This window comes from Gavia stellata, chromosome 12 (assembly GCF_030936135.1).
Source record: "Gavia stellata isolate bGavSte3 chromosome 12, bGavSte3.hap2, whole genome shotgun sequence".
Taxonomy (NCBI): Eukaryota; Metazoa; Chordata; class Aves; order Gaviiformes; family Gaviidae; genus Gavia; species Gavia stellata.
In genome coordinates, this window is record NC_082605.1 from 16,651,314 (window position 1) to 16,677,476 (window position 26,163).

The 26,163-nt window shown below is 42.5% G+C and overlaps 1 protein-coding gene across 1 annotated transcript in view; it reads left to right on the forward strand.

Moving 5' to 3' along the window:
• The window catches only part of PTPRG (protein tyrosine phosphatase receptor type G), a 416,959-nt gene that overhangs the window by 356,788 nt on the left and 34,008 nt on the right, over positions 1 to 26,163 (forward strand). Inside the window, exon 14 of the mRNA XM_059823043.1 lies at positions 15,890 to 15,981. Coding sequence (XP_059679026.1) covers positions 15,890 to 15,981 — 92 coding nt within the window. The remainder of the gene's footprint in view (positions 1 to 15,889; positions 15,982 to 26,163) is intronic.

Genomic DNA, 26,163 nt, shown 5'->3' on the forward strand with positions numbered 1-26,163 from the left:
CCAGTAAGTGCTTGTAAAATTTCTCACGTTTTGTAGCACCATGAGCTTGTCTCATTCACTCCCATGTCAAATACATTTTAAGCCATTACGGATCGAGGCATGTTTTGTTGTGCCACAGGCTGGACTTAGGGCTACCATGCTGAATCCCTGCGGATGGGGGCTTCTCCCAGGCATGTGTAAAGGGATGTCTTTCCTTTTGCACAGGCATGAGGCTGGTGATACAGGTGCTCCTCAGCTGGAGCAAATCCCTCACTAGCAGTGGATGGAGGTAGGAAATGGAGTTTACCCCTGCTGATGGATATTTGGCATAAATGTGGGTTTCAAATAGGAATGAGAGAATAGCCCTCTGCAAGGCAGGCAGAGGGAGTGCATCTCCTAAACCCATCGCGGGAAATTACCTCTGCCAATCTCACTGTTTATTAGGAGCTGAGTGGTTTGTCAGTGAAGTGGATTTTATGCTCTTAGGGAAGTGATCAAAGTAAACTGGCCTGCAAAGCTTTCCAGCTGCGTTCCAGGTTTTCTTAAGGTATTTATTTCCCCAAGCTGGTTCCACTAGTGCTGAGAGGAGGAGTGTGGAGGGATGGGCACCGCAAGGGCAGAGGAAGCTGAGCTGGGACCAGGGAGAGCCTCTTCTCACGCGGAGCCAGGCTGTGCTCCTCTGGCAGCAGTGGGACGGATGAAGATCGCAGCAGTTGTACCATGCTGGCAGTACTGAGGGCACGGAGGACTTCCAACCACCTCATAAGTCAAAATGATGATCATTTACTCTTCAGAGTCTTTTAAGTTTCCTAAATGTCAGTGTTCTTTGGTAATAGCAACTGGTATTACAGACACGAAGTGAAAGCTGTGAAGATGCAGTCTTCATACCTGTCATTTTTTGGATTTATTTTTTTTTTTTTAATAAAAGCCTAGGACATAAACATACCACAGTGGTTAGTGTCTTCCCATTCATACAGCTCCTTATTTTTGAAGCATTCAGGGTGCTCTTTCAATCAGGGAGTAAATGGGTGTGCTTTGCAGTTTGCTTTTCAGAGCCTGCAAATGCTGGTTTTGTGAGTTAAGGCTGAATCCAGGCTTCTTGAGCCACACAACCAACGTTTACACAACAGCCAAAAAAGATTCTCCTGGCCCTGATATCATTACAGGCTTCATATTCATTTGAATGAATTATTTTTCACCACTTTCCTCACTGTTATAGGTACAAACAAGCCTTTTAACCTAAAAGGGCTTTTCCTGCAATCTGTTCATTCTTCAGCAAGCTTTTCTGTAGGCTTTGCATGACAGAAGTTGTAGTCATGTTTTGTGCTAATGCCTTGTCTCCCGAAGACGATACACTTGTCCTGTGCCCTTGTTCTGTCTAATTTTGGGGAGTGGGAGGAGGAAGGGAGAGAGAGATTAACAGCCTATCAACCATCAAGGACATTTACTTGGCTTACATCTGCCAGAGTTACTCTGAACATGCTTTGTGATATTGAGGGGTGTATACACCTTCTATTTATCAACAATAATTCCTTATTAGAGAAAAATCTAATAATAATTAATAATTAAGTAACACCATTTGCATGCACAAGTCACCATAGTTTGGCTTGGGTGATACTTAATACTGAATCTATCTAGGCAAAGCAATTGTATTTCTGTGGAGATCAAGCCTAACGAATAAAAAAGTTGAAAAGATTTTTAAAATAATTTGAGCCAAGAAAATAGTCTTTTTTCTGAGACTGCAGAAGTAAAGTTTCTGCTTTAGTTTCTGCTAGGAAAATACAGTAATTAGGAAATTTGCAAATGGAAATTAGCCTATGATGGTCTTCGTCTTTATTTATGTCATTAAATGGAGTCTTTAATTAGCATATGTATTATTCATGTTTCAATATAATCCATTTTATAAGTCCAAGTTCAAATACAAAAACCAAAATGGGCTTGATGCACCCTATTGTTCACATGCAAAGCAGCTAACATAGATGTAAAGATATGAGGTGAATTGAAACATTCATATTTCATAAGGATGCAGTCTACATTTTCTGAAATTATAGCTTGAACTCTTATTTTTAACTTTTTCTCATTTGCATACATATTAGTCCCTGTTTAAATGATGTGTTAATTCTATTCATTAGACTTCAGTGAATGCTTCTAACTCTCCTGATAATCAAGCATAAGTCCCTGGAAAGCAAATTACGGACTTTCATGTTGCAAAACCCATTGTAAACGTGACATTTATCACTGCAAAGCCAACCCATGTGGAGCACTTGGCTGCAGTCAGGAGGGCAGAGCCCTTTTTCTCATGCTTACAGTAATGATTGTCATTTGTGAATAAGGACCTGGCACCAGGTCCCCAACGTCTCTTCAGAAATGTTTGGGCACTTCACAACCGCACCACCCTCTTGATGGTAAAAATGCCAGTTCAGCTCTTTGGGGGAGAAGGAGTAACTTGACTCAGGTCCTTACACAAAGAGCTTCAAGGAAATGGGCGATCAAGAATCTTCTGTTCCACATAACATGGTGGAGGAGACGAGAATTCGGGGACCTACAAAGGTTCTGCAGCGCTCTGGCGTGTACCTGGCTGTTAGAGCAGGAGACTGCAGGCTTCGCGGCTGTCCAAAATGTATTTGTGCTTCAGAATCTCCAAAATGGGGGTCCTGAAAGCCAAAGCATGAAGGTGACAACAGTACAATAGGAGTCCTTTGTCTGGGTCTCTGAGCCAGACCCTGTAGCAAAGGTGGGAACAATCTGTGGGAAGAAAAGGGGCAACGAAATAGTATTGGAGTTAGGTGTCTGCCGTTGCGTATTGATTTGCCAGGCTGTGACAATTCATCTTTTTAATTCTAGGTATAAAAGCATTGTTATCCCAGTGGTAAACCCGAGGTGATAATTTCGCACGGTTTTATGTTGATGGGGTGAGCCCCGAGTGGTGCCACACAGGGAGTTGCCATGTGTGCTCTGATTAATAAAAAAATTGATGGGAAGAAGAAAGATTCTGCCATCACTGCGAGGAAATGCTTGACATCTTTAAAGGCCCATAAGTTTAGTTTCCATCTGTTTTTTGCGGAGTCTGGGCCTTTTCAAAAGCAGTGCTGATGTGCTGTAGGGAATTAATTTAGCTCTTTGTGGTAGCAGAAGGTTAGAGTTCAACATCACTGTTTTTGTTATCCACAGAGCTGCATGGAACAAGTTCCCTGTTGTATAGTTTAAAGGAATAGGTGGAGACTACTAGAAAGAGACCTGTTGTCCCTGCAGCTTAGTTTTATTCGAGATGCACGGAACAAGAGAGCAGAAGAGAAGAAATCACAGTATTTGATATACATTCTCAGCAGCTGCTTCATCTCGCCATGTCTGAATGTGTAATCTCACTCTCAGGAGCATTCTGCATGAGAAGCAGCTGGGCGCTTCTGAACATAGAAGAAATGCTCCCATTTCACCAGCATTTGTGATAACCCAAGCTGCAGCTAGGCCTACGGGGAAATGAAAAGTCTGTGGTTTATTTCGACTCTGAGATTTCGGTGGGTTGCAGTGTTGTCTATAGGATTTGAGCTTGCACTTGGATGTTCTCTCTTTCCTTAGTGATGCTTCCTTGTACTGAAAGCGTGCAAGAGAATCCCTGAGCTCTATACCAGCTTTTTTGAAACATTTAAATGGTCTACAGCCCTCTCCTCCTTCACTCCTTGGATGGTGAGTGTGGGGTCCCTTGGCTTCTGCACTGGCAGGCCAGGCCAGGCTGTGCTAATTCCCTGTGCGCGGAGCACGGAAGAGCATGCTAAAGAAAAGGGGCTTTAAACCAACCCTAGCCCAGGGTTTAAGGTTATCCACAGTTCTGCTTTTTTTTTTTTTTTTTTGAAGCCTGGAAAGTAGACGGCTCAGCTCGCAGGGGAATAGGGCAGCGGATGAGCATTCCCCTTCCATGCTTCTTTCCAGCATCTTTTTTCTTTGGTGCGCCAGACAGCAACTCCCCACCCCCGAGAGAGATGCGTTGGCAAATTCCCTCCTCATTTTTTTCTGGTGACTGAATTAACTTTACCATTGTCATTGCTCTCCACCAACCTTATTGTATTTACTCAGTTTTCTGCAAAGAAGGAGTTAAATTCATATGGGTTGGATGTTTTCTGTTACAGCTCGTGTTCTGTTTTGACCTTCTTGGCTTCACATATTTTCCCCTGTTAAAGTTGCTAGCTGTATCTGAGATCTTAACATCAGTGGGCTGCTTTGTGGAAATAAATATTAATGAGATGGCTGCTGATAGCATCGTATGGGTAGAAACAAATGCTTTTATAAAAAATGGAATTTATTATTAATTGAGTGGTTTAGAGTTAAAGCAGGATACAAAGTGACAAGCTCATGGCACAGCAAACTGCCCTTTGCAGGAATCCAATTAAAAGAGTGAGCAGCAAATTGTAAGCAAACTTGCTATAATCACACGGGGGCAATACAAGAGTGGAGCATAATTTGGAGCCTGGGACCTGTCCCCTTGAATGTCTCATAATTTCCATGAATCATCGTTTAGTTACTATGTGGTGCCAAGTTTGCATTCTTCAGCTCTTTCCTGGCAATTCTGCATCCCATTGCTCTAGTCAAACCGGAGGAAGACGGGATGTTTTGCAATAAAAGGGCACATCAATTAAATGCACTGTGTTCTGCTACATGTCTGTCGGAGAAACGTGACTCATTTGTTAGCCTGCTGAAATTACTTTGCATTGAAAATCTTGTGCTGATGTTACAGGGTTTTGCCTGATCATTTGAAGCTGTTACCTTTGCCATTTCCTCAATGAGAATGATCAAGAGTTGTTCCCTTTCCAAATTGCAGTGTTTGTTCATGACTTGGAAAAATAGGTGATTTGCTGAGATGTATCATAGATAAATGGTTAAACGCTGCCTGGAGTAACCAAGTGCCATTGTCACAGATATATCTCATGTCCTAAAGAGTGATGTAAAGTGTTCATTGGATTTGAATTGTTCAAAAATACTTTCTCTAAATATTATGTATCATTTTCATCTGGCAGATGGAGTTGCAGAAGCTGCTATAGCGAGAGTTTGTTTGTGGCATTTCAGACAACCTGGGTATTGTGTGAAATTGGCTTAGCAAGCCTCTAAAAGGAGAGTGCAGGATGTAAAGTGAGGGTGTAGGAGTGATAAAGACCTAAGCACAGCATCTGGGAAGTTGGGGCGGTGCTTCCAGGCTGATGGAGAAGCATGTGAAAAAAAAAACCAACAAGGAGCAAGTCTATTTATCCGTTCTGTCAAAATGGCTACGATCAGCCAGGAGGCAAATGAATAAACGGATCAACAAGTATTTCACACTTGTGTGTTCTCGACAGGAAATGACAGATCTGAAACCAAATGTCTGGGACAAAACTACCAGAAATAGTGGCAAAATACTCTGCTGTTTAGTCTACATTTTAAACATTTTTAGCTCACAAAACTCCTTGAATTAAAATACTGGAATAAAACAGGAACTTGTTACTACAGTTCCCAGTTACAAGCAGAGATGAAAAGTTGGAGTGGGTCTAACGGCAGCACCTCGGTCCCTGCTGGAACCTCCCTTTGCCTGTATACCCGAACGCGTCTTGTTGGCCATGGTGATCACTGCTGTCTCTTCTGCTCCCAAGCTTACTGTCTAATTGCTGCACTAATGGCAGCAAAAGCACCACCAAAGATCACCTCAGAACATGGAAATGAAATGCATAAACACAGTAGGAGGAAAATGAATCTGAATTGCTGGAGGTGTCAGCGCTGCACAGTTCACCTCGGAGCAGACATCTCCTACGTTCCTCGAGGACGGTGTGTCTGCCTGTGCAGCCAAGTCACTTCATGAGCTTCAAGAAGAGGAAATACTGAGCCAAGAGCTTGTGTTTAATTTACATGTCTGCTTCTGAGCAAGCGCCTGATGGATCCAGGTGCGTTTCTTCATACATTAAGAAGCGTTCATATGTTTTTGCTAAGATGCAAACTGCAGTTCTTGTGGGCTTTTTTCTCCTTTTCCCTGGTCCCACATTTATCAACGCTGAAAGGTTATAAAGAGCTTAATAAAAGGTAGATTAAAGCTTTGGAAATAGTGCAAATAAAGAGAACAGTCTATAAATAGAAAATATATTAAACTGTATCTGGTGTTAAGGGATCTAACAATTAACGTAGGTTGACTGACTTTCTCCTGTTTTGCTTATCTGCAATGAACTTTTATCTTGAATCAAAATGTTCTCCTCCTGTGATTAGTTTGTTATTAGATGTTTCTACACACTGATTAAGACAACAGGAAAGCAAGAGTTTATTTGCCTGAGTGTGTACTTACTGAAAAAGAGTTTGACGTGAGGATGAAAGCAGTTTCTAATCGTCAGAATAATCTTGACTGATTTCTTAAAGGCAAAGTCTCCTCCACATCTGTTACTTTATGTTTTTTCAGTTCTTGAGTCTCCTATATAATTGGGGGCCTGCTAATAGACTTCATGGTAACGTCTCTGATATGCCTCATACTTTGAGTCCTTTTTGTGTAATAAATGTGTATTTCCTTGACACTAAAATCCAAGGAGGTGTGAATGGCCTATAGGCCTGAAACGTCAAAGGTGTCCTTTTTTTAATATATGTTTTGAAAAGGGAACTCTTCCTCACTTCATTTCAAGCACTTTCAGGATCATCCTTCTAGTCCCCTCTGCCTCATGGTGTAGTGGATTCTACCTCCATTACTTGCTTACAGTATTTCTAGAATTTTTCTTATGGCTTATTTGGTCTGTGGAGACAGTAATTTAAAACATACATGGTTTTTATTTTCTGTGCTTCTTTATTATGTCTAAGTATGCTTAAAACCAGTTATTGCTTTTTGGTATTAATTAGATTTTTCTTATAGTATTAATTATCTTGGGATTTGTTTGATATTATTGCTATTGTTGATGCTATTTATTTTTTAGAAACATTCTCACAGAAAATATTGCACTGTTTAATGCAAATGCCTCTGGAATGTTCCTACTGATGCGGGTACTTTTTACTCTGATGTATTAATTGATGTGGGTCTGTTGTGTTTAGCGAAGGGAACCCAGTGGGTATGTTCACACCACACTGATTGTCCGATTTAACCAGAACACCACTTCAGCGAATACCGCTTGCTTCTCTGCGGTATAGCTCCATTAGTGCAGAGCTATGCCCAAGGTACTTAGCCCCGCGAAGGAGGAGTATTGGAGCGGGCAGAGCTCCACGCTAACCTGCCTGCATTTCTCCTGGCATCTGAGACAGGTCACTGGGGTCTGACTCGGGTATTTTTACAGAGCTAGTTAGAGATGTATTCAGCATATCACAGCAGAATACGCAGCATAGTATTTCTCAGTGGTTTGGTTCAGTGATGGAAGTTTATTGTCTCTGATATTTGTGTTTCCTTGTCACATTTGTTAACCTTTGAATGCAAGAAACTCATTAAAGCAATTCCTTAGACACACATACTACAGGCTTCCCCAGAGCTCTCGAGCCACTGGCAGATTAGTATCAGCGACAGCAAGAAGCGAATCTCCAAATAGGTTCATTGATAGCAAGATTAATGATCCTCAAGACTTCTGTCCCGGTTTATTATTTGGCGGCTTACAAATCTTTGCTTTCAGGGAGATGGGTGGGGAAGGAGGGCCAGCTGGCTGCCACCCGCTCCGTCTGTATTAGCGTGATGAGGTGAAGTACGTAGCCCTGTCCGAGCACTAGTATTAAGTAGTGTATTTTCAGTGTTCTCATTATCTGCCAGGTACTAAAAAATTTGCTTCTCTGCTCTTGGTGCCAGCTGCTCTTTTCTTTTCCTTTGTGCTGTGCTTCCAAAGGTATCTTTTTGTGCCATTTCTAATTGTGTTCTAAACAGAGTTAACAGAGAGACCATAAAAATTTTTAAGTAGCTATTTCTTTTTGAAATGGCCAATGAAAAAAGCACACCCTCCAAATACACGGTGATGAAAAGAGAAAGGAAATAATCACACTTAATATTTTATCCTGGCCCCAAATAAGCTAAACATGAAATATGTCCAGCAGTGTTGGGAAATCTTCCTAGTTTTCCCATGCAGCTTTAGTCCAGGTGCATGTGGACATGTCTGATGAGAAAGAGGGAGCTTCCCATTGAGTATTTAATTATATTTAACAAACTGGCATTTCTGCCTGAAGATGGGCAGGGCCATCAAAGCAGAGGAAGAAATTTTGCCTAAATTTTTAGCACACTTTTGTGTTATGTTTAGGTTCCATGCCGTGGCTTGGGATTCCTAAAATAATTGTCAGTTGAATGTCCTGATGTCCCATTCGGAGGAAGAAAAGAGTATTTTTGCAAAGGGAAGAGCAGGGCTCTTCTATTTTGAGAGTAATTAGGTGGGAGTAATTAGGGACATTTAGGTGAATGTTCCAGAGACCCAGTTTCTGCTGTGTCTCTTAGGTGGGATCATCTCTTTATGGTTTTTCTTATAACAGAATTTCAATCCAGGCAAATTACACTTTGCGTTTAAAAATACCTGTATTTTAACCTCCCAGTGTGCCACCCTGTTTTTCTTCTTTCCTTTCCTGAGATTCATCCCAAAGAGAATTTATGTCCTGAAATGATAATATCAAGTATGCCCAATTTTGTGTTCTTAGAGGTGCTACGAAAAGCTCCTCTCTAGTAAGAGGCAATCTTCATTGATTGCTGCAGTTCTTGTGATTACAGAACAACTCTTCACTTGGTTAAATTTAGCTTCCTTCTGTGAGAAAGTTTTAGGCTCCTTTTTAATATTACATGATGTTTAGGGCATTGGAAGTACACATTTTATAGGAGCTGCCTAAGGTATTATTTGATTGGAAAAGGCATGTCTTTGTTTTCCTCTGTGATTTTCTAGTCTTTGTTATGAATGTTGCATTAAATAAATAGTTGGCTTAGGGAGAGGAAAATGAATACATCAGGCTTCCCTTTGGTTTTTAAAACCGTGCCTAATTTTTAAACCATTTTAAGATACCACCTATAGGTTTCTCTATCCCATTTTTGCCTGAAGACGTTAAAGTTTTGAGTGGTAATGCATATAACCAGGGAGCCTGTTCTCTTGCACTAGAAAATACTGATGAGTAAACCCATTCAGTCATCTGTAAAATTGCTGAGTGTATCCAACACAGCTGTTGTGAGTATTGATTAAAGCAGGAGGGGAAGGTCTGATGCTCCTAGCCCTGTCAGAGGTCACCAGGAGAGTAATTAGCTACCAAGTGTTACAGGGCCAAGTGTCATCACAAATAAGGTTTCACCATCGCCTTCGCTGTTCTCCAGGGACACCAGGAAGATGGGACAGGGAAGCGTGGAAGATGTTTGTGCTGAGTTAAACTAAGATTTATCCACTTACAATTTGCAGTTAAAGAGCTTTCTAAGTGCATTTCTGCGTTGGCCACCTGGGCACTTTCTGGTCGCACAACTGATGAAGGGGGGAGGACTTGAAAGCAGTTCATCTTGGTGTGTGTTGTCATTTCTGAACTGTTTAATTATTTGAATACCCTTCTAAAAATTATTATTTCTTGTATAATGTCTGAGTTCAATACCGTATGTGATGTAAATGGGTGTCTAGTCTCTGGTGCAGGATAGGATCTCAGAGGATCGGGAGAAGAGGATTTTTAATTTTGTGGAGAGCTGTGTAGTCAGCTGGCAAATTTAGGCCATAAATATTAAATTAGCTGTCTTTGTGTGTCAAAAAACCCTGGTCTTGTTTGCAGATTAGTTTTTCAGATGGACAGTTTTACTAGCAGTGTGCTCTTCACAAATACTGTCTCAAAGTTTTGTTCACCTTCTCTTTTTTCCTCTGCCTTTTCCCAGCCTTTTCCCATCTTTATTTCTCTGTGATACTGCAGAATGTGTGGTTGTAAGTGTGTGTGGTTGGACTGGTGATGAGCATTTGGATGCTTTTAGCTTTTGCGGGACTGCAACAACTCACTAGTGTGAAAAAGCATTTCTCCTTGCCCAGAGGAAGTCCCCTGAAAGGGACAGTCTACTTCTCACCGTTCTGTCTAGGAAAGGATGCCAAGGACTTGGCACGCTGTGAACTTCCGAAACCTGTCCATGTACCGTCTAGACCTCTCCGGTTATCATATCTGTGCGATGCTTAACACTGCTCAAGAAGATTATAGGCAGAAATCGCTTTGTGGCGAGAAGGCGAATCGTCTTCGGGAGGGATATGCAGGAGAATCAGCATTATTGTAGGGAAATTTTCCTCCTTTTTCAGCTTTCTTTGCATTCTCTCGGGTTTTATGCATTCCTGCTTTGTATATCCTCCCGTAGCTCAAGTTCGGTCAGCCTTCACTGCCTTACTCCTCCAGCGTAGCATAGGTTCTTTTGTAATTCAGCTTTTGAATCCTGATCATTAAGCGTTAAGACCTGGGAAGGAAAATGATTGTAGAAAATTGGGGCAATATAAGCCATTTTCTGGCCAAAAAAGCATAAATACAGATACCCCTCTGATACAATGAATGTGATGTCACTGCTCCATGCTGGTCACTTATTCATATGATCAGCCTTTTTCGTGTGGTTTTCTCTTCTCTTTTTCTTCTTAACGCTTGAGCCAGTTTTAGTGCTCATAAAAATCAGTGACTGATGACCCCAGCTAGAGCAGTGCAGACTGCAGACAGCTGTTGTCCAGGCTCCCATCCACTGCTCTGCTGGTGACATGGTCGTGATTTGCAGCGCTTCTGTTGTTCTGTAGTCTGCGGCTCTTTTCTGAGGAGTCATTGCCAATTCTGACAGTGACAAATGCTTGCCAAGGAATAGTGAAGCTAGTTTAAAGTGCAGAGCCATGTGTTACTAGTACACTTGACTGCATACATACTTTGGTTTCTGCTGGCACCAGAAACAATCTTAATTGTGTCTCCTAGAAAACATGCAAAACAGTTCAACGAGAATCTGAAGCATCTTTTCTTCTATTGAAAGTGAGGATGAATGTGCAGAAGTAGTGAAAGGGATCGTTTCCTGTCTTTGGATCCTTGTTTGGGAGTTATTTGCAGACACCCCCCCTGTGATGGAGGAGCATGGTGAATGAATGCCTGTATCCAGGTTGCATTTCATAAAGATTAAGCCATGTCCTGTGCAGCCTAGTTTAGAGGTCCATTACAGATCCTGGTTTGACTCCTGTTCAATCTTGCCTGTTCTGCCCACCAGCTAAGGACTGTGTGCGAAAGTAGGGTGGCTGCAGGAACTATTGGCCTCTTCATTAAGAAATGTACGTTCTGCAGAGCTCCTGTCTGTGGCAGGCTGTTTCTGGAGGAAGGGTACCCAGAGGACAAGGTTTGCCCTGCTCTGACAGTAATGAGTGGGCCTCCAGGACCCTTTCAAGCCATCTGCCCCCGAATTGCTCATGCTTTAGGAGGTAATGACCCAAGAAGAGAGTAGTTGCAAGAAACCGGGAGTTAAAGCAACTAGATGCTATTACAGAAATAAAGTAGTATAAATCTGGCTAGCCTTGGTGAGGGAATACACACTGCTCCAGCCAGCAGAAATGCCTGGAGGAAGGAGTAGATCCCTAGTGAACAAGGGAGCTTCAGCGTGTGAGGCAGGACACGGCTCTTGGGTGTCCCCAGAAAGTGAAGCATTCCCCTTTGATATTTCCCGTGTTCAGCCACTGTCCTGGTGGCTTCAGCCAGCCGCCACAGAGGCAATCCCCTGCGCCTCCGCAGTAATCCCTTGCTCCTTCTCTCCCTGCCTCAGCTGCTCCGGAGCAGCGCGGATCCCTCGCCTGTCAGCGCAGATCAGGGGATGCTGCCCGCGCTAGACGGAGTGCAGAGGAGTAAAGGCCAAACGCTGCCCTCGGAGCTATTCCCAGCCCTCCCATCGACTGCAGTGCGCGCTCCGTGTTTGTATTGGCGGCAGTATTAACTAAACACTAAGGCGTTATCTTCTACATGAAAATGAAATGCATCCGTGCTTTCAGGCCATTATGTGATCTGGTTCTTCCTCTTGCTTTTAGATGAGTATAAAGGAGAAGCTGCTTGAGGTTTATTAACTAATAACCAAGGAAACCTGTTTTGAGTGTCAAAATCTCATGAGGCATCTCTTCTTCTACAGAAGCTAATCTGGTATTTTGCTCAGCGGAGATGGAATAAGCATTTAACCCAGCTAATCAGGACCATCTCTTGGCATATTTTTATGCTTGCGGCTTGATAATAAGGTGCTGCTGCTCTGGACTTTGCATCTTGTTAGTTTGCTTTAATAACCCGCTGCCGATATCTCTGCAAAAAGATTCTGGGCAGGGGGATGCTCTCCCTTGTGCCGGCTTTGCGTTCCAGACCCTGCCCCTGCTCCTTCTCCGGGGAGATGCTAATCTCGCAGTGTTTTACTTTCTGCATTTTGGTCCATATGTGCCAACTGTGTGTCTGATCACCACAATCTCGCGCAGTTATTGTACCCCAGGGAAAGGGAGCCAAAAAAACATATGGGGCTAGAGAAAACGGTGTGCTTCACTGCACACAGGCCTATTTCAGAGACCACAGACTCTTTGGTATTTTGCAGAAAAGATGTGGGCTCTCTGAAATCTTCTGGAAGTGAAATCAAGGCTGTGATTTGCTTTTCCTCAACCAGTGCTGCAGAAATGCAAGCATTATTCTAAAATTAGTGTTTCACTTGTTAAGATTTTAATAATCATTTATGCCATTGACAAGTCCCGATTGCTCATTCACTAAGGACTGCTTCTGTCAGGAAAAAAACTGTGGTTTTTTTCTGCTGACGGTGTTGGTTTCCTGAGCAAATGGGCACACAGGTGCAAACACCTGCACACACACTGGGCTTAAAGTTGCAGTCTGAGGTGCTCCTGTGAAAACAGTTGGGGACTTGCACCTTGTCTAGCCCTGCATCCACTCCCACCTCTCTCCAAGGCTGCTTCCCAGTGACTCGAAAGAAGCAATTTTCTGCACTCTTCCTTTTCCTTTATGCAGCCCTCCCCATATACGCACACAGATTTACTGCAGCCTCTTGTAGCCTTAGCAACTGCTGCCGCTTAAGGTTTGTGTACTGAAGGAAAGGTAATGGGTAGAGGAAATGCCAGGAGATAGAAAGGAGCATCCTAAACTGGGGGAGAAGGCAGATACTAAATCGCCTAAAATGCCTTTCAGTAGCCTCGATCTCAGCTATCAGTATTTATTACCACAAACTAGACACAAGTTTGGAAAAGGCTCTTCTTGTGCCCAGGCATGTCCTCACCCACTCAGTCCCAGGCTGAAAAATGGACATTATCCAAACTGGGGGCCTGGAGGTATCTGCCTGGCGCCCCGAGATGCGTGCTCCCTCCTGGAGCTGCACGGAGGAGAGGTGCAAGAGTAGGAAACAGACCCAGTAAGCAGAACTTGCTGCGAAATTCATCCAGCAAGCTTGTCAAACCTATAGTAAAAGGTCTTTTGAAGATCAATCCACTTTATCCTGCTCTCAGTTTTGAGCCTGCATAGTCCCATCAGTGCTGACTTCTGCCGTCACCAGGAGCTCCTGAGACATGGAGGGAGTCACCAGGACAGGGATGCGATAGCCTGTGCACAGCGAGCTCAGCTGTAGAGGCTAAACTTGGAATATTTACAGCAATTATGAGCAAGTGGAAAAAGAAAGAGTTTGAGAGGCATGTCTTCACCTAATATGCCAGTATCCAGCTTTGTAAAGTAATGAGCATGCCTTATTATATATGTGTATATATATAAGCCAGGAGTGTATTTTAGCATGGTGTTTGTGACTTGAGAAAACCTTTAGTCAAATTCCATGGTGACTGCCTTTTCAAAACAGCTACAGAAAGTTCCAGGAATAAAATACAGAATTGTTAATGACATTAATGATTGCAGCAAACTTTACTATGTAAAATATTCATTTAATACGTTGTTATTCCAACATTGTGCTCAGCAGAGATATGTTGAACTGGGTATTCAGCTATCGCCATCGTGGGCCTTCCAGTATCGCACAGTGTGATTATCCAACACAATTACATGTTTTGAGGCTATTAAGAAAAAGCTATCTTATGGCTGCATAAAAAAACCATAATGCCAGCCTATCACAGCCTCTCAGAGTATAAAATAACAAATTACAAAAAATAATTGCTTTTCTTAAGTATCATCAGCTTTAAAAAATCCTGTAAATCCCTACGTAAAGGTCTGTCTTTTTATCAAACACCTTCTTAAGGCCTTCATTACCGGGAGAAGTCGTTCAAGGATTTTTGTAATATTGACTCAAGGGAAAGAGCCCCAAATACATCAAAATCAGGAACATTTTGCCTGTTTCATATTCATAGTTTCTTCTTTATGTGTGACTGATTTATTCTGCTGCGTGCCCCCAGGGTGTGCATTGTCCAAAATAAAGGCTGCCAAAAAAAATGAGAACAGGGAGCAAATAGGGTGGGGGGAGTTCAACCGATGTTTTTAAATGCTGTGAGACTATTGCACTTCTTGCATCCTCATGTGTGAATTCACCTTATGGTGTTTCTTAACAAAAGCATACTCACTAAATAAATAACTTCAGCACAATGCAAGACATCGTGCCTGAAAATAGAATGCTGCTCCGAGACAATTACTCCATGCTGTGAAATCCGCTCTCTCCTGCTTCTGTATTGTCTTAAGTTGTACTTGTTCTGCCGTAGCATGTGCTTGCATTGTAAAGCACTGTGACTGTGCAGTAGAAAGTACAAATGCATAGAAAGCAATCACCGTGATTATTTTAGGTTCTGGTTTTGTCTAAGAGAGTGGTTTGATTTTCAGTGACTTTTTTGCTCTCAGGCATGTAGGGATGTTGAAAACAAAGGGAGCACAAATTACTTTGACAAAGTCAGCGACGCCGGCTCTGCGGAGTGGGCTCTCTATGGAGAGCGCAATGCCCAAATTACAGAAAAGCAGACTGCAAGGCAGAAACTTAAAAGCCAATACGTGCAAATACATTTCAGCAAGGGAACCAGCAACTCGACAAAAGGCACAGCTCAGAAGGCCGCCTGCAAACTTTGCCCAGGTGTTGAGGAGTAGTTCATTAAGGGCTGCAATGAGGGGGATCTTTCTGCAATGGGAAGCTATTGTTAAGCACCCTGACAGATGAGAGCAGACCCTTCTCCTGCCACAATAGCTGCTCACACCAAGCAAGACTCATTAAATATTCAGTTCCAGCCTCAAGCAGCTCATTAAGTCAGCAATGAGCAGTGACGCTGGTGTTGGAAAACCCTGCCTCAGTTAACATCACCATGCAGAGTCTCCTCGGATCTCTTGATGTTATTCTGCTCAGTACCTTTTCTGTGATGACCAGCCTGTGCTCTCTGCTTTGCATTAAATACAGGTAAAAAAGAGTCAGGTGGATTTAAGTTCTCCTATTCTTTATAGGCCTTTTCAGAGAGGAGTCCTGGGGCCCAAGCTAAGTGTCTATTGCATTTTTCTGTAGCAGCATATGTAATACAAGTTTGCAGGAGGAGGATGGGATGAGGATTATATGGCTTTAGTGTTAAAAAACAAACAAACAAAAAAACGTAATGTTTGAAGGATAACTTTCATAGCAGAACATCATGACATGCAGCGCTTACAGATGCTGTATTACTGTCTGTCGGCTGTTACACAGCATAAACTTTTACAGTAAGTGTATTTTCCCTGGAAATGCTAGTGTCGTAGGTGGATTTTGGTTTGAACTGTATGCTGAATATGTTTCTTGTGTGCAGAGTTTCTTTCTGAATGATGTATTTGAAACCTGTTTTGCAACCACTAACTTTTGCGAGTATAATTTCGTATTCAATAGTACTTAGCAATAATATACAGAGGCATTTATGATGGGTGGATGTCAGATATCAATGAATTAGAGCACACCAGAACCCGGAATTAGGATTGTAATTGCACATATGTTTTCACGCATCGATGTTTTAAAACAGAACATGTGCAAAAGTTTTTGGCTATTTTTTCAGAGGGCAGTTTTTCACACCCTGAATCTATTTTTTTTTTCTTTTTCCTTTAACAGAAAGTGTTTTCAGACTGCCCATTTCTATGTGGAGGACAGCAGTTCCCCCCGCGTGGTCCCCAATGAAAGTATTCCCATTATACCTATTCCAGGTAAGACGGGCTTAATCTCCTGTGTTTGTGCTACTTGGAGTTTTAATTACATAAAGAAGAGAAGGTTATGCTTGTGATAAATCATGGGGGTTTTGTAGAAATCTGTTGTATCAGTGCTGCTTGATTTAATTTAAGGTCATTTGCGATGGGGCTCTGAGTGCCAATGCTGTATTTTTCCATAGGCATCTCTCCCACATTGTTTTAATAGAAATTTCAGAATAACCTTTGTAAAATGGCAAAAACATGAGCAACACTTCTTAAAAACACTGCGGCATTGCATCCAGAGTAAAACCAGCTGCTCCATCAGGGCAGGTTGTGGACGAGGGATATGCAGCTCCACTGCTCTCTCGAGACAGGGGGACTTGCCCACCACTTTCAGCGTATGCAGAGGTGGTGGCTGCTGGGTCCTGGGGAGGAAGGCAAGACACGGGGATAAGCAAACAATCTCAAGTAAAGTCCAAAGCCATCTGTTAACTTGGTATTAATCAGGTTACCAAAGGTCAAATTTTCCTCTCAGCTATACCGAGAGCGAAGCTGGAAGCAGAGTTTAGCGCTATTCTCTCTTCATGAGGCATTTCCCCTGGGAATTATTAAGTGCAGGAACCAGCTCCCCTTAAAGCAGTGATTACAGAGAGCAGCTCGGTGTTACAGTGGTCTTTGCAGCCACTGCCTTGTTTGATGTCGCTCAGTTTCACAGGCAGAATTAAGATACCCAAAATGTTGTATTGGCCTCAGGCTGTCAGATGCTTGTACTTGTTGCTTCAAGGTGTTTTAAGTTTCCTTGTCATATTCTGTAATTTGTGTCATTGGTCTAGGATTGAATCTGCAGCTAATTAGATTCATTTTACCAAAAAGCATTCAAAGCCATCTCTGAAACACTGAAGAAACGTGTCCTAGAAAAATGAAAGAATCCAGTTACGTTTTCCCTGATTTTATTCAGTAGGTATGTGACTATCCTTTCTAGAAAGAGTCAGTCAAAATACCCAGGGGAACTAATATGAAAGGTTAGCTGTTACATTCCTACAGAAAATGTTAGGCCTTGCAGTCTGATGCTGTGCCACTGAAAATAAAAGAAAACATGTCATCATCTCCTCTGCTTTCTGTGGCAGACCAAGATGCATGTCCTGGCCCCTTCGCTTCCTTAGCAAGGAGCCACCCTTCTTCTCCTTCTCCTTGAGGGTAGCGTGAGACAGGAGGTTTTAGTCTTGGACCACCTGCGATGAGTTTTCAGAGAAGAACCTAGATAGTTGGAGAACTCTGCTCTTCCTACTCTAAAACCAGGAGGAGCGCTTCCCTGTTGCGGCTGCTTTTGGCAGTCAGTTTAATGGTCCCACCATGCCTGCTCTCATGTGATACCTCCTTCGAGCTCACGAGGAAGGGGAGGGTGGGCTAACCTGGACTGTGCAAAGCAGTGTCAAAACTTGGGGGACTATGAGCACAAGGCAGTGGGAGGAGAGAAATTGTCCCCTCAGAGAGAAGTCTCTTTGGCCAATGTATAGGGTTTTTTACTGTAACTGAGACAAATTTTTCTTAGATAAAGAAACCAGCAGAAAGCTCCATCTTCTCATGCTGCGATCTGTGTTGTTGAGACAGTGGTTCTTCCCTGTTTCACAGGGATGTTTTGATGGTTACTCCATTAAAGACTGGGTGGCATTCATGTATTTTGTAATATAGGATGAAAAAGGTTCATTAAATATGTTCATGTGGCAGGTACCGTAAGGCCAGCACATACACTAATGCTTCTCCAGCAGCCATTCTAGCATGTAATAAGTGGCTGAGAACAGAACAGCACTGCCTTTTGGGGATATCTTCCCATGACTAGAGCAAGCCAAGCTGCTAGACCACAGCAGCTTTGGGATTGACATGATGCAGCCATCTCTGCAGTGCATACTGTGGTCTGCTCAGGTTCAGTAATGCTAAGAAAGGGCTGCTCACCCCCAATAATGGGCACTGCAGATTAAGGCACCTGCTGAGCAAGTGCTGCAAGACACCTCGAGAAACTTTGTAGTTAAAAATCTGCAAGGACTGCTGATAAGCTCTAAGGCACATGAAGAACTGGGCCTTAGGCAGAGGTTTAGTCTAGTTGGATGCAAAGGTGAATCCAGGCTTTGAATTCCTGATCTAATGACAAGATTTTTGTTGATATAATGGACATTTAGACACCTGCATACAGACATCCAAATGGAGGTGCCTTAATCTGAAGCTGAATTGTGCCCAGAAGGTCTTAAGAGAGAATGAACTGATGAACTCAAAGAACTTGGCACTGATAGTAAAGCTATTCAGGCCATCAAAAGCCAAATCACCCTCTGGAAGTGCCTCTCTCTCTCTGTGTATTAACTATTACCTGTACAGGTAGTCTGTAATGAGGCTCAAAGTTAGTAGAGATAAATTCCAGCTATATTGTCTTTTTTCAAAGATGGGAGATACTGCCTGAAAGGATCTTGAAGCTCTCCTAAACATTTTCCTTGTTTGGAGATGTAGAAGAGGCCTCTTTTCCCCCATATACCTATTGCTAAATGACACTCTGGCGTCAGCTGCTGCTCCCACATAGGCAGCCCACTGAAATGCCTTAAAAACATTAAATGACAAAATTCTCCTTTGAACTGATTGCAGCCGGTGAAATGATAAGCCTCTGAACTTTTCCTCTGGAAGCTGCCAGAGGGTGTGAGAAAGTCTTACTTGCCATGTTGGTTCTAGAAGCAAAATATAAGTGGCATTTTTACAAAAGCAAGTTTTTCGCAGTAACCTCATTAGGTTGTGAAACCCTATCCTTCCAAAAGATATTTGAATAGATCCCTGTGGAACGAGGCATCTACCTCCTACAATTCAATGGACCAACTTCTACTCTCAATTATGTGCAAGCAGCCGCACTGATGGCAATTTAGAGCAATGTGTCTGCAAACATGTAGTAGATTTGCCAGGGCCCATCTACAGCACGCAGTGAGCTGCCGGCCGGAGGAAGGTGAGCGGGTTTGGGTTGGCTGCTCCTGGCCCAGGTGTGGGGTGGCTCTGCCAGGTGTCTGGGAGCCAGGCGCAGCGACGTCCTGACGCAGCTCAAGAGGTTTCAGAAGCGGGCTCTGGTGTCTCTGCATGCCACCGCTCTGCTCCGTGACGTGTCGGCACGCTCAGAGGAAGCTTCTGTGTTTATTTCTGAGCCACACTCTGCTTTTGTTTAGGCAAACCCTCCGTTTTCTCAGGTCTGTGAACTCTAAAATCAATCTGCCAGCTACCACCTGCAATAGGCACACGGTGCAACTTTTCAGGTCCAAAATGTAAAAAATCTTCTTGTAAAGGAACGATTTTACCCATTTTCTGTTTCACTTCCCATGGCGTACGTGCTTAATTATTGTGCATGAAGACCCATCACCCATAGGCATGTGCTTATCTGTGCAAATTTGCTCTGAGACCCAAATCATTATCATTATTCATAATTATCTGCACTGCTTGATCTAGAGAAACACAGGACAAAGGAGATATCATTAACTGAGTCACCCACTGAATATTACGACTGAGGTATAAATTTAAACTCAGATAAGCCTTGCGCCTGACAGTAATGCATCTGTAATCAATGGCAGATTTCTGAAACTCCCTTGCCATTCAGCCCAAGAAAATTATTTCTCCAAATCTTCTCTCTTTGTCTCCACACTCAGTTAATTTTGGCCACGTCCATATCATCTTTGCCTGGATCTCTTCACCGTAACATTTGGTCTTGGCAAGATCTCTTTCTCAACCAACCAGCGCCTGTTCCTGTTTGGGGGTTTTTTCCCGTAGCTGGGTCAGTATCTGGTTAAAACGGTTCTGGACTTGATCCTTTTCGGTAGAGTTGGATAAGTAAGGATAACAGCAGCGTCATAGCTGCAGACCTGTATGTTTTCAGCACTGCAAAACAAAATGCATGCCCATAAGATTTCCTTTGCTCTCATCACAGGAGGTGCTCCACGACAGCAGTGAAGAAGTGCGCCTCTGTGCAACTTAGATATCATCAAAGAGTGGAACTTGCACAAATTCCACTTCTACCCTCCTCCTCCTATCCTTTGTTTCAGAGCTTTCCCGCTCTCGTGTGGTGCATTGTTCTGGAGCTTGCTGTGGCTTTACGGGTTCCTTGCCCAGCCCACGGGCACAATGGACGTTGTGGCACTGATGTCAGCAGGATTTGTTGTGAGATCAGTACAGAGATAGTTGAGGGTTGACCCTGTGGCAAAACTCAAAACTCTGCGTAATCTGGACTGCAGTCCAGAGAAACAGCTCATAAAGAACGCAAGGGCTGGCCAATGCAGCTGATTCATTTAGCATATTATTCCAGATGTCTTTCACCATTTTTAGTGTAAGTAAAATGTCTCAGATGTGATGCCAGTCATTTCAGCTGTGGCTAGACTACAAGACTAAGGAGAACTTCCCAGTTCTTGGATCAAGGTGCATGCAGGTTTAGGTTTAAATGGCAGTAAATTAATTTTTTAACTAGTATTAGAATTTATGAATAGTGTATTTAAAAGCCCAGGAAATAGTAAAATAGCCAAGTACGTTGCAGTGAAAAGGTGTCTTGACCACCTCATGCAGTCATGTGAGGGTGTGAAGGCCAGTGCAGCCATGGCCCTCCTTCATTTCCCTCTGTCTTCTCATGGTTACAAGAAGGAGTCCCATCAGGAGTCCATCTTATTACCTCTTAGCTTCCATTAAATCTCTGCAGAATTTTGAAACCTTCTTCCTTATTCCTTCAATAACCATGATTGCCTTGAACCTTTACGGACGAACATCAGTGGTTAGATGTGATGTGTTTTTTACAAGCTCAATTCCTGCACTTCTGATATCTTCTGGTGGCATCCACCCTGTGACAAATTGTTTCTATTAAGAGACTGTAACAAGAGGTATCTCGTTTGACAAGGAAACTGCAGGTTCCCAACAGAGGCTTGGTATCTTACTGTTTTCTGCTAAGATGTAGCCGTCTCAAGTTGCATCCCAAGAGCTAAAGAGCAGAGCACCAGGACACGTCTGTGGCCACTACAGTGACAGTGTACTGAGCACAGTGATCCTCCATGCTAGAGACTGGCGAGGTACAGGGAACAGCGCTAACTGCAGCTGAGGACTTATTTCTCAAGGGCATGAAGCTCTTCACTGAGCACAGGTAGTGCTCTTCAGCTGTTTAAGACTTTATTTCTGCTTTCTGCTCCCTGCGGATTTATGTTCCAGCACCATATTGTGAATTGTACCTATCTTCACCTTCAATTAAATTCATGAATGCAATATTGCAAACACAGCCATCCTCTGAAGCCAAGAAAATATCAAGATACTTTAGGGAACATCCGCCTTCACTTTTCTCTGCTACCAACCCTGCTCCGGCAGTACACTGAGGAATTTATGGTATGATACCTAATCATGGTACTTTTAATGGAGGCTTCGGGAGTTGGCTACATCACCCAAAAACATGTTTTCATGGTGGCCACGTGAAATGCAGATAGATCCTTTTCTGAGAGCTGTCACACTGGGATGCAGAGCCCTGGAGTTGAACCTCTGTGTGCTTAAATGTAAGGCATGTATGTAATTGATGGCATGACTGGGACCTGAAGATAGAAATGTGTGAGATTAAAATGGTGTTCCTTAGCAGGCAATACCAAATAAGATCATGTTTAATGTCTGTGCTAAGGGAAAATTCACATTATTTCATTCTCTTGGACTGAAGGGGGTTTTTTTGCTTAAAGGGAAGAAGTGCATTGCTATTACATTTATAATTAATGATAACCTAATCTAAGATTTGTACAAGCAGATTTAAACTGAGCTCTTATTTTGACACATATAAAATTTTATCATTAACATCTTTATATCCCTGACTGACACATGGCTAATAGCATTGTAGTAGATTAAATCTTGAAGCAAGAGAGATGAATGTAGCTACAATATTACACAGGTAATTTTTCATATTCTGCTTTTTCATGTGTCTCCCCTTTATCAGAAACCTGCCCTTGTGTTCATTTGACTTGATTATAACAAATAGATAGCAATTATCTTGCTGAAAGGACTTCTGTGTTTTTCTTTCAACATGCCCACCCATCTAGGACTTTCAAATGTGTTCAAAGTGTTTTCCGTGCCTTTTCACTTTGAAGGGTGATTTTTATTAAAATATAAACACATGGTGACAAAATGCGAGCATTAATGAGGAATAGTGTCCCCAATAATGAACTCTTAGTAATTTATTATTTATCTTGATGTATTTTAATGTATAATTTATCTTAATTACTGAGGTCAGTGACTTCAGGAGGATGCCAGCCTTAAAGGGCTTCAGCAGGTAGTTTGATCTCCTAGAATGAAACCTTGCCTTTTTAGTACTTATGCAGATATGATCTCCACAGAAAGTGGACACCTTCCCAATATTAAGGTTTTTTAATGACTTTGTTTTGTCATAAATTAATTGATACTCATGTTCTACAAATAAAACTGTTCTTATATTTCTGGCCATTTTTTATACAGCAAGCAGTGTGATCAGTCAGAAAAATTAATTATTCCAAATGTGATACAATGGTTTCAGTTGCATTCTTATTTTAAATAGTTAAGCAAGGAAAGCCAGTATACTGCAGAATTAAAGGCTCTGACTATATAAACATGTATAATTCAAACGCATTAAATCTAAAATGATTTGAAGAAAGCTGGGCACCGCCCTTTTTTACAGGTGGAATTACTCGTGGAGTCCAGTATTCGCATGAGTTAGGGCAGGATCTGGCTGTGGAGTTCCCTGCTCAAACATTTCAAATTCAATGAGTGCCAAAATTTGAGCTGCATATGAAGTTTCTGATCCCTGTAAGTGTGTGCACTTCGCAGTATACGCTCAAGCTGTAGGTTTAGAGGTTTTTTTCTAAGTTTCTCTGTAGAGGTGGACACCTGACCTTAGTGGAATTGATAGGAGTTTTTCAATAACCTCTACTGGGGCAGAATTTTACCCAAGGGTGTGCTATTAATCCTTGCAATATACTTTATGATCAGCCACTCTTCTAGGGACAGACCAAACACAGATGTGTTTGGGCTTTACATCCCCATTTAGTCCTGTGTGTTGTGTGCACTCTCATATTGCATGGTACAGCTGCATAGACCCTATTTAAATCTGTGCTACGAGTGCCCCATTGCTCATTGTGGAAATGAATCTGTTGGAATCACACTCCACATGGTGACTGCTGCTGCAGTGCTGCACATGAAGGCAAGCTTTTGCTATAGCTCTGCAGCCTTCACTCTGATATGTATTGTAGCTTATGGAATGGCTGTTAGACTCAGTTTTAAGTAATACGCATCCTAAATATTGATGCCAGGCATTCCAGCTGCTTGCAGAATTTTTCTACCCCTCTTTGTAAAAAATAAAAAGCCATGAACCCCACTGAATGTGGTTACCAATAAAATAAATATATTTTAAAAAATCCTGGGATTGCATTCAATGTTCTCTCCAGCAGCAGAGAATAAGAGGGTGGAAGATGAATCGACATCCCAGGGCTGAGTGCTGCTGGAGCAGAAGGGTGCTTGTTTGCTATGGATATGGGAAAACATTTGTCAGATACGTTATTTTTCAGTGAGTTAAGAGGTCAAATCCAGTCCTACTATAAGCCTACTGTTAGATAATTTCTTTCCAGTCAGGAGAACTTTTTTGCAGAAGATGAGAACTGTGAGAATACGCTATTGAGAGTGGGTTGTCCAGGATTAATGTCACTAACAATGTCACTGGTTTCATGATTGTCATAAGCCAGGTTAGGTTTGTGCTGCCTTCAGAAAGGGCAGTTTCCCTGTCACTTCACTATTCTTCATGCTAATGAGTAGGATCAACCCATCTACCCCATTGTGACAACTAATTCTTCTTCCCCTTCCCCACAAATCAATTAATCCTTTCTTATAGTCATCAGCCAGATCAGCAGGCTGATTCAGTTCACTGCTCAGCCCCTCAGGCAGGGAGAAGGGAGTGGGAGAATCCCCTCGTCCTCTGGCTGAAGCCAGCTGTGAAGAGCACGCTGAGAATTGATGGAGGTGCTCCTGAGCTGCAAGGGATGGCACAGGGCTGCTGAGCAGTGCAGTCAGTGGCTGCTGTTGGAGCAGATGGGCCAAGCCATGTGACAGCTATGGCACATGAATCCAGGTGGCTTTGCAAATGAGAGACTGAAGTGCAGTGACTAACAAACAAATGGAATAAGCTTTCACGTTAAAAGTAAGGCATATGATACAAGGAGTATACTGGATTTAGTAGACTGGGTAAGACAATAGCTGAAAAATAGAAAGAATTTATAAACAGAATGAAAGACATGGGAGAATTTTCTTACCCAGATTTCACGTGTGTCAAACATCTGGTCTTCAGAAACACCGAAACTCCAAACTAGACAGAGGTAATATGAGGAAGCACTTTGGTTTTGACCTTCTGGATTAATTCCTGACCCAAAACCATCTATTCCAATCCAACGCCACTAAACTATCCAGTGAGCTCTCAGGCTGTAAATGAATCAAAATGAATCCGAGATCTTATTATGTGGAAATGCCATCTCTGATACGATATCCCATTTTTCTTTTGAAATTGGCCCCTATTGCTTTAACATTACAAAGGCACCTTATTAAGTGGGAGATAGGGGAAAATCCTTCCCGGTAGGATTACTAATTATCCAAACTTTAAACGTGACCCTGTTCTAACTTTATTGCTTCTATACACTTTGGGGTTCTTTTGAAGGTGGCTGTCTTCTGAAGGGAATGTATTAAGTATTCTGCATTGTCAATTGCCATTTCCTAGAAAATGAGGTGTAAGTGAAGGTTTTCCTCTTCTATCGTTTCTTTTAAACAAACTTGACTTTCTTCTTGGCATTCTCCCTTTGTGGCAGGAAATGGGCTCCATTGTGGTCCCTTCGGTTTTGTGTTTTTGATACTCCTCTCAGACACTTGTCTTGGACCAGCAAGTGAAGATGGGAATGCCACCAAAGTGTTAAGTATCTAGCACAGTAATTAAACATACCCCCACTGGTCAGCTTCAGTAGTCTCTGATTATAAAGAATATTATTATGTTATATTATTTGTAATCATGAATATATGTACAATTATTTTAAAGTTCTGGAGACCTTTGCCCCTGTCCATCTAAGATTACTTCTTTCTCTGCGTAACACAAAGGGTTAGTACGTTAGTGTGGTGCCAGATTCAGCTCATATTTTGTAGTGACGTAAATCCAGAATCACTTTATTGACACTGATAAAACAGATGGCTAAACCCAGGCTAGACAGAACTGTAATTATATCTGTGGTGTTAGAGGTGAAGGTACGTTATTAAAACATTTCTCTCTTCTCTTTGAATAACGTGTAGGTCTTGCAAAACATAAGCATCATACTGACAATATCAAATGTCACTCTAGCTTCTGGATGGGAAAAAGTATATGGTGCAAAAGGCAATATGTGCAGAACGACTATGAGTGCTCCTAATTAGCTGTTATAGGATTCCATTAATCTCTTCAGTCGACTAAAAGAATTATAGTCATTGAAGTCTATTTGTCTTAAGATGGAAAGAAGGCTTAACCAAAGCCTTTGGACTGATGATAGTGCAAGGAAAAGCATATTCTGTGCATCTAGCTACATCTGTTGGTTTTTGTAGAGAAGGTCACAGCCATCTTCAGGTAACATCAGAGCAGATATCATTCAGGACTGCTGAGTATATTAGTACACATTTTACCAGAGGCCCATGGCCAAGTATGCATGTACCCCAGCTAAAGTAATTTGTGTCCCTGGGTGGGAGTTTGGAGTTGGAGGTCATGAATAGACAAATACACGCCCAAATTACTTAAACACTCTTGTGTCCCACTGGTTAGTGCAATAGACTATATCTTACGTCCAGCTCCTTTCTTCTGGCTATCAGCGGGGGGCAAGAGGGGCGTGCAGCCGAGGAGCAGCCAGGTCCTGCCCAGCTGCAGGTTGCCTGTCCCCCCGGGGCTGCGCGCGTCCCTCGAGGGGTGGCCTCTGCCTGGCTGCTGCGCCGTAGCTGCCAGATCTTGCGCGGTCACTCGGACCACGTTACCCCAGCACTTTGACAGCTGGAAATCGTAAGCGGTTTTCTGAGTTTCTAACATTTGTGGTTCTGATTTCAGTCTTCCTAATATGAAACAATCACCTTTGGTCCAACATGGTTTTCCTGAGTTTATGGGCAGCTTCAGCAGCATAAGCTCCCTCTCACCCAGTTAGCTCGTATGTC